Here is an 8834-nt window from a genome sequence, read left to right as displayed (position 1 = left end):
GCTCTGTGTGAAACCTCCAGAGTCTGCCATTCCTACCAGTCTAGATGTGAATCTCCTGCCCAGTCAAGATGCCTCCCTTCCTCTCCCTGTCTTCTCCTCTCCCCTCCCTCTACAGCTCTATGCTTCCTCTCCTCCACACACTACCTTTCACTGTGCCACACTCTGTCCTCTCAGCCATATTTCCTTCCTGACAAACCCCCTCAGGCCTGTATTCATTCCACTCTACACCCTACCTTAAATTAAAACATCCCCCATCAACCTTATCTTGCTCAGCAGGATAGGAATTGATATACCTACAAAGAACAGGGGGATCCTTATGGACAGAGGGTCATTTTTTATCACCTTCCAATCTGAGACCATGAAATAGGCCAATAACAGGTGTCCAGGAAGGTCTTTTCATGATGTCTCTTTCCTATCAATGTCCTCAGTTCTAAAAGGGTATATGGAGGAGTGTCTGGATGGCTTAGTTGGTTAAGTATCTGCCTCTCTTGGTACATGAGATCAAGCCCCATGTTGAGCTCTGAGCTGACAGCATAGAGCCTGCTTGGGGTTCTCTCTCTACTCCTCCCCACTGAAAGTAAACACTAAAAAAATAAAAAGAGTATGTAGGCTTTCTAATTCCCATGTTTTTTCATATTACCTGGCACCCAGATTCCTTTTCATCCTTCCTTGGGTATTCCCATCTGTTGGATCAGGACAAGGTTAGCTTAGAGTTCTTGGGCTGCTGGTGTCCTCTACGATGTAGTCAGAGGGAGGCTTGGGAGGTGCTGCAGCTCCTGGTACTAAATTCCCATGAGATGCTGTTTTTTCAGTACTGAAGGAGGAAGCGGAGGGTAGTGTCAGCCCAAAGGATAGTCTTATTGATGCCAGCAGGTATTGTCCAGGAGCAGCAGTAACAGCAGTCTAAGGAATCTACCCAGGGAAGGGAGAGCACTCCTTCCCAAAGTGAATAGGAATGGGACCCCTGAGATAATCCACATCCCATTTTTGCCCCCATCCTTGTCCATCATCACATTTCTCAGGATGCATTAGAGAAGAAAGCATTGGGATATTAACTAGTGGGTGCAGATTTGACCCTGACCTAGGATACAGACCATTTGTGATAAGGGGCTTTTGGGGAGATATTCAGCCCATTTCACCTTCCCTTTTCATCATCTGTAAATGAGAATGGTAACAAACTCCATTTCACTATATGACCCCACCCCCGTTAGAGCTTTTATATTTGGTCTTATTTATTTTTCTTCTATATTTTTAAAAGTAACATCACACAGAAACATTGGACGTGATGCTCATATGTATTCATTGACACAGAACTCCACAACATATATTTGTTTGGTGAAAAATACACAGTATAGAAGAGCACTTATATTTGATCACTTTTTTAAAAAGATTTTTAATGTTTTTATTTTATTTTGAGAGAGAGAGACAGAGAGTGAGCTGGGGAGGGGCAGAGAGAGAGGGAGACACAGTATCTGAAGCAAGCTCCAGGCTCTGAGCTGTCAGCACAGAGCCCGATGCAGGCTCGAACTCACAGACTGTAAGATCATGACCTGAGCTGAAGTCAGAGGCTTAACCAACTGAGCCACGCAGGTGCTCCTGATCACTTTTATTTATACATACTTGGGTACACAGTTACAGGGGAATATCTAGAGAGACATTTATCAAAGGGCTGATTGATAATGTTTATATAAGGGTGGAGAGTTTCCAGTAATTTATATTTTTTGTATTTTCCTTCATTTTGTGAAGGTTTAACAGAGTAACAATCCTTTCATAAAAAGAGTAAAGTCACCAAGGAAATGGACACAGGCAGAGAATAGACCTTTAGGCAGACAGAGGAGGGCAGGGACAGAGTTCAGGCCATCCTCTCCACTTTGGTGGTATCCAAGACCTCTTCTGTCCAAAATAAAGCCAATTTATGGCTTAATTAATGCAGATAGAAGTCTACCCACCTCTCATTTCCCCCATCTGAATACAGTAAAGGGTTCACAGAAGAGCCTAGTCCTGAGGGCGTCAAGACAGCGTGATCAGGAAGGGCCAGACAGAGAAGGGAGAGTCAAAAGCAGCCTCATCCCTCATTCCTCATCTTACTCCCTTCCCCCTGCCCTCCGCTGTAGCCAGATGGAAAATTCCATCTCCCACATTCACAGAAAATTCTCTCTCCTACCTTCTGAATACAAGCCAAAGCAACCCTTCCCATTACTTTTCCCTTGGGAAATTGTTGGCCTACCAGCTCTGCAATCAGCTGCACAGACTTCAAGTTCTGATTTGGCTTTGATGGCCTGGTACGGAGAAAGGGAATATAAGCTGGACATGCACACCCACATATTCTTTCCCAGGAAGAGATGGGGAAATGCAAAAAGGGTTCAAAGCGGACAGCCTGTGATTTTTCTCCCCCTTGTCCCTTGACACCCTTTGAAAATGCCCCCCCTCCCCCGCTTTCAATTCAGGCAAATCCTACCCACTTGGCAGCAACCAGCAAAACCCCATCTCCTCCCTTGGCGCAACGGGGCCAAGGGAGTGCTCCTTCCCGGCTGCACTTGAATCCCTAAGTGGGGAGCTGGCCAGTACTGGTAGAGCTTCCCCTTCCTCCTCAGCAGGCAATCGCCCCCCACCCCATCTATTTTTTTTTCTTTTTTACCTGTGCTTCGCTTGTGGGCAGCGGATGCTCTGACTTGGACAGCTGTGGATGCCTCCTTCCAGTCTCCGCGGCCTTGCAAGGGAAAAAGATGACACTTCCTCGGCCGCAAAACGAACCCGAGATGCCCAACGGAGCAGCTCCACAGGGCAGCACAGCAAAGGGTAGCCAAGTCTAGGCAGCTAGGTTCCCAAGGCAGCCGCAATCTTCCCCGCCCACCGCCTGGGTCCTCCCAGCGGCCGCCTCTGAGAGCTGACACAAAAGAGCTAGAAGAGTGGGGCGGCACGGCCAATCAGTAGGGCTCGGGGGCGGCCTTCTCGCTCAGCCTCTGGCCCTGAGGCCATTGCTAGCAAAAGAGGGGAGCCGGCCGGTTGGGGCTGCAGCACTCTGCCGAAGCCAGCGTGGTGTCAAGTGCAGCTGGGAGGCACGGACCGGGCCGATTTGCATTTTACCCGTGAGTTTGCTGCTTCCCCCTCGCTTTCTTTCTCCCTCTCCCCTTCCATCTCGACTCTTTCCCTTGCTCTTTGAGACCAGATGCCTTAAACAGGAGGTGGGACAGAAATCAAGTGAACAATAAGAGTTCCTCACCTTTGTACAGGGGGAAGGAGAGAAAGCATTTACTGAGCGCTTTCTACATGCAAATGCGCCGACATCTCATTTATTCTTCTCAACAGCCTTGTGAAGGAGGTAGTGGTGTGCCTGTTTAACAGAGAGAGAGAGAGAGAGAGAGAGAGAGAGAGAGAGAGAGAGAGATCTTCAGCACTCAACCAGTATGGTTAAGAAGTGCAGAGCTAAGAGCTCACACCCAAGTCGACATGTCTGATTTCAAAGGCTGCCCCCGTAAATGCTCCTCTCTATTCTTTGAGGGTTAGTGGAGACAAGCCAAAATGGAGATGGGAGGACCCATTTGGAACTATATAGAATTAGTGAGCAAGGACTATTATCTCCATTGTACAGATGAGTAAACAGAGAGATCAGGAGTTTTGCCCAGCATCACACAGCAAATAAGTATCAGCATCCGATTTTCCATCCAAATCTGTTGTTCTAATGCCAACTATTTGCTCAGCTGAGCTGCCTAGAGAGTATTTTTACATCGGTTGTCTCAAACCACCAGGAGTCTTGGTGTAATAGTAGTGTTCAGTGAGAGGGGGCAGGGAGGCGGCGGGGTGGCGGAGGGGGTGGGGCAATGAGGTAGACCACTTTTACAGTACCCATTGTAGAGAAGAGGAAACTAAGGCACCTTTCTTTCTCATTTTACACTATACTTTATAGTACAATAAGCTGCTTGTTTATTTAAAAAAAGTAAAACATTATTTCTACAGCTTATGAGCTCAAAGGAAAGACGGCTCAGAGAAGTGAGATGACTTGCCTGAAATTACAAGGTGAAGTAAAAATTTGGACCAAATCTCTCTTACACAGAACTTCTGTTATTAATCAAAGTATGCGTACAAGACTGGTTGCCTCAGTATCATTTTGGAAAGCTTGTTAGAAGGCAGATTCCTTAGCTCCACCTCTGGGGGATTCAGGTTTGTTAGGACCAGGAGCGAGGAGTGTGATTTATATTTTTAACCAGTGCTGTGGTTAATACTGAGATGTAGAGAAATTTATGAATCACTGCTGAAGACACCACATCATGTTGAGGGTAATCAATAAATGGCCTGCTGCCAATGTATCTAGCCACAGCACATCAGTCATGAAATCTAACTCCACTGAGTAGAGGTTCCTACCCAGGGTCCTTTATGAAATTGTCTGCAAAGAATTGGACTCTGTATATTTTTCTGAGTTCTTAGTTTTGTAGATTTTTAAAGATAAGTTTGTGGCCCAGAAATGGTTAAGAACCATTCCCCTATAATCTTTCTTCATAATATCTTCTTTCTACTTGAGCTTCAGGAAGAAGTGTGAGAAATGAAACAGTTTGACCTAACACCTGATCCACTGCTCTCTATCGCTGATACAGCTCTTTCATTTCCTGACTTGAGAACAGGTTGCTAGGTTGCCCTTCTGTAAGCTCTTGAGGGGACCTCTCCTTTGCTGGATTTGGCATCACTGGCCCTAAATAAGTAATAACTCCATGGAAACGGCATGCAGGGCTGGCCACCAGCTTGAATGAGCTGTGAGGCCAGTGGCTAGGAAACCTCTATATTCTATCACTTCTCATTCTTGAAGAACATGTCTTACTTTACTTATGTAAATTGTGGCTAGGAGGCCCCCTGTGGGGCATGTTCTTGACTTTGGATGCTTGGTAACAAATGAACAATCTAATGCCCTTCCACACTGTTGGGTTCATCTTCAAATTGCCAAGGTACTTCACCTGCTCCTTTCTGCCTTCTTATTTACAAACCAAATACCTAGGGTTCTTTGAAGTGAACAATTCAGATTTGGAGATGAGGACTGTTTTTTTCTTTAAAAATTGTTTTAATGTTTATTCTTGATAGAGAAAGACATGGAGTGCAAGCAGGGGAGGGACAAAGAGAGAGACAGAATCTGAAACAGGCTCCAGGCTCTGAGCTTTCAGCACAGAGCCTGATGTGGGGCTCCACCCAAGGAACCATGAGATAGGTTGTGGGCCAAAGTTAGAGACTTAACCCACTGAGCCACACAGGTGCCCCTGGAGATGAGGACTTTTATCTGAGTACTGTGGCCTTTTACTTGTTTATGGAACAGTGTGGAGGGGTGGTAGAGGCTGGAGGGTGTGCAAGGTAGAGAGAAGACTCACCTCACACAGTCATTAATGATGCTGGCAGTAACACTTGGGCTTCCTTGAGACTTTTGGTTCTGCTCCCCAATACCATGGTGTCTGACCCTGGGTCTCAGCAGATTCCTATTCTGTGTTTAAATTGGTTTCACTGCCAACTTAGGTGGGGATGGGATCAAATAGGACAAATAGATTCTAGAGCTCTGACCAAAAAAGTGAGAAGAAATGGATTATGTAAAGGGGTTTAGATTGGGCCCTAAAAACAAAGCAAAGATCTCTTCCCGAAAGGCTGGGAGGAAAATTTGCTAAACTGGCTCCAGTTGGATATGGAGTATCCCTTATCTCTAGCTTCATGTGTGGGAGTGTGTTCCAATTCATGGCTCTGATGAGACCAAATTTTCCAATTTCAACAAAGAAACCTTAAAAGCCTGAAGGTTAGGGAGAATTTTCAGCTGAAACAGTAATAGCTTCCCTGGCTTCCTGCCTCCTCTCTACCAGGAACTTTCCATCTGTTATCTTTTCATTTAAGCTTCTCAGCAGCCCTATTTGACAGGCATTGTAATCCCATTTTGCAGATAGGGAACCTGAGTTTCAGGGAAATTAAGTAACTTATATAAGGCCACACAGCTAGTAAGTGGAGTTACAGAGACTTTAGCCCCCTCAGGGCTGTCAGACTTCAAAGGCCATGAACAACTTTGCTGTCTCCCAAACCAGTGATTTAAAATGCACTCTGCATGGCACCTGGTTGGCTCAGTTGGTTAAACATCCAACTCTTGGTAGGCCCAGGTCATGATGTCTTCATGTGATCCATCTGACTCTGTGCTGGCTCTGTGGAGCTTGCTTGGGATTCTCTCTCCCTCTCTCTCTGCCTCTCAAAATAAATAAAATAGACATTAAAAAATAAAGTAAACTGCACTCTGCAGATGACCTAGCGCATTAGGCTGATTTCAGCTTTTAGAAGTGTAGTTGTAATCTAATCTTTATTTCTGGGATCATTTTTTAAATGAAGCTAGTAATATAACTTATGGAGCAATTTGTATAATGAGTACTGTGCTAAGAATTTTATATACTTCCTCTCATGCAAGCTTCATGATGATCATTTTCTAGATAAGGATATTGAAGCTCAGAGAAGTGAAGAGACTTGGCCAAGGTCATAAAGCTAGGAAGTGGCATGGTGAAATTCACACCCAGGGCTGTTTGACTCCAAAATCTGTATCTTTATGGATAACACTTTGCAGTGGGGAAAACAAATATGGCCCTTTTTCTAAATCCACTCCTGTCAGCCACAGCTCTATCTCCTTCCCACACCTGCATCCAGAGCTGTGCACCATTCATATTTTTACACCTCTGTGCCTTAGCCCTCTTCCTCAGCATAGAATGCCTGCCCTCCCTCTTTTACCTAATGAAATCCTGGTCATTTGTTAAGGATCAAGTCAAATGCCCCTTTCCTCAGAGAAATTTCTTGGCTGCTCCCTGTCCCAGGTAGGATAAATTGCTCATCTTTCTACTCTGACCTTGAATAGTGTACCCTTTATTTTGCCTTCCGGTATAGTTTAGCTCATTGTTGACCTGTCTCCCCCACTAGATTCTCAAGCCCTTAAAGGCAGGTACCAAGTCCTATTCACCTATAACTTCACAGTAATTTACCCACAGTGATTTAGTAGACAATCAGTATGTGTATGGGAGCTGAACAAAGATTGGCTGAGGGAGGCCCTGGATGAACGAATAAATGTGGGGCTGGATCCTGGGGTGATCATACAGGCTGTCCATCTGGACTCAACTTGCAAGGGGAGTCTGGAATCCCTGGGCTCACTCTATTAGGCTGTAAACATAGGAGACATATCATGAGGTATATGGAATAACTACTCAAGACTGATTCCAGGCACATTCTGTGGTTTGTACTTTGAAATTCATGTCAAGGGGCCAGACTGCCTAGAATAGTTTATAGAACATCTTTGCATTCACAGAATAAAGGCCTTCTCTGCCTCCCATGTGAACACAGGATTTGTTCCACCACCCCTTTATCTGGTTCTGGCTGACTGGATCCTGCAGGAGTGTGTGCTCTGTGGAGACAGTTGGTGAAGTCTGGAAGCATCTCTCTCTCTCTCTTTTTTAAAATACATTTCATTGAGGTCACCATAATATGGATGCTTAACCACTTTATCTCATTTTATTTTATTAATCTTTGCAACAATCTTTTGAGGTAGAACTATCATTGCTATTTCATGGCTAAAGAAACAGATTGAGTGTAGTGTCTTGCCTAAGGTCACACAACTAAGTGGCAGAGACACTCAGTTTCTTTTTTTAATGTTTATTTTTAAGAGAGAAAGAGAGGTGGGGTAGGGAGAGAGAGGAGGCAGAGAAAGAGGAAGACAGAGGATCTGAAGCAGGCTCTGTGCTGACATCAGAGAGCCTGATGTAGGGCTAGAACTCACACATCACAAGATCATGACCTGAGCTGAAGTCGGATGCTTAACTGACTGAGCCACCCAGGCATCTCCAGAATTCAATTTCTGATATGTCTGCTCCCAAAGCCTGGCCTCATATGGGTGAATACATGGGGAAAAAGTGGATTCTCCTCCTCCACTATAAAATAGGAAGAATTACATTTATAAAATGATGAATTAGATATTTAAGCTAAGGTATTTCTAAATTATTGTTCCCCTTTAATTCCTGAAAATGATTGGCAAAACTGGCAGAAGGAATTGTGAATGGAAAAGCATAATTCTGCTATCAAATAATGGCCCCAGTTCCCCCATGTCAGCCCCCAGTGACATGCACAATATGAGAATGCCTAGAGAGCATTTTACCGCTGATGTGTGTTTTGTTTTGTTTTGTTTTATTGAGAAAGAGAGAGGGTGAAAGTGAGCAAGGGGCAGAGAGGGAGACAGAGATTCAATTCCATGAGGGACAGAAAGAGAGAGGGATAGAGAAGTGGGGCTCATGCTCACTGCAAGCAGGGCTTCTGTTCACCTAATGAGAGGTTCAAACTCATGAGCTGTGAAATCATGACTTGAGCCAAAGTCAGATGCCCAACTGACTGAGCCACCCAGGAACCCCAATCCATCAGCTCATTTTATAACTGAGATGGATGAGACTCCAAGATGTCAATGGATTTATAAAGGTCATACAGGAAGTTGATAATAGAACTAGCACTTAGAATGCTAGTCTGCAAAATCCTAGCCCAGTTCTTCCCCTATGTCAGCTTGACTTATGCAGTCAGTCAACACACATAGGTTTAGTTATAGGTAACTCAAGAAAATGTGGGAAAGAAGTGAAACATCATTGCACTTTGAAATACAAGAGAGCACAAACATTTCCGTCACTACCTGGCCCTTATTTAGATGCAGGTAAGACTTGGGGTAGCAGTTTGTTGGTAGTAGATATGGGGGATATTGGGGATACCTGTGGCTTTGGAGGCCTGAATGGAGCTACCTGTGGCCTGGGGTTGGGGGAGGCATCTCTTTTGGCTCTAGAGAGGTGGAGGTGGCTACCAGGGGCCCC

The 8834-nt window shown here is 44.9% G+C and overlaps 1 protein-coding gene and 1 long non-coding RNA gene across 6 annotated transcripts in view; one reads left to right on the top strand and one right to left on the bottom strand.

Annotated features, from left to right (window-relative positions):
* Positions 1-2853, bottom strand: part of LOC115283732 — a 28800-nt gene extending 25947 nt beyond the window's left edge. For all 3 annotated transcript variants that reach the window (XR_003905058.1, XR_003905060.1, XR_003905059.1), the window contains exons 1-2: positions 2639-2853; positions 641-814 (exon numbers count right to left, since the gene is read on the bottom strand). This is a non-coding gene — a long non-coding RNA (uncharacterized LOC115283732). The remainder of the gene's footprint in view (positions 1-640; positions 815-2638) is intronic.
* Positions 2854-2993: 140 nt separating this feature from the next.
* SLC25A53 (solute carrier family 25 member 53) overlaps positions 2994-8834 on the top strand; it is a 10399-nt gene continuing 4558 nt past the window's right edge. For 2 of the 3 annotated variants that reach the window (XM_029930070.1, XM_029930069.1), the window contains exon 1: positions 2994-3089. Coding sequence is in view for 1 of the 3 variants with exons in the window: in XM_029930068.1 (XP_029785928.1) it covers positions 3996-4017 (22 nt within the window). In the remaining 2 variants the exon portion in view is untranslated. Of the gene's footprint in view, positions 3090-3957; positions 4018-8834 lie in introns of all 3 variants that reach the window. The other variant, XM_029930068.1, reaches the window with a different exon arrangement.

This window comes from Suricata suricatta, chromosome X, assembly GCF_006229205.1.
Source record: "Suricata suricatta isolate VVHF042 chromosome X, meerkat_22Aug2017_6uvM2_HiC, whole genome shotgun sequence".
In the NCBI taxonomy this organism is placed as follows: domain Eukaryota; kingdom Metazoa; phylum Chordata; class Mammalia; order Carnivora; family Herpestidae; genus Suricata; species Suricata suricatta.
This window is presented reverse-complemented; position numbering and strand designations above follow the sequence as displayed.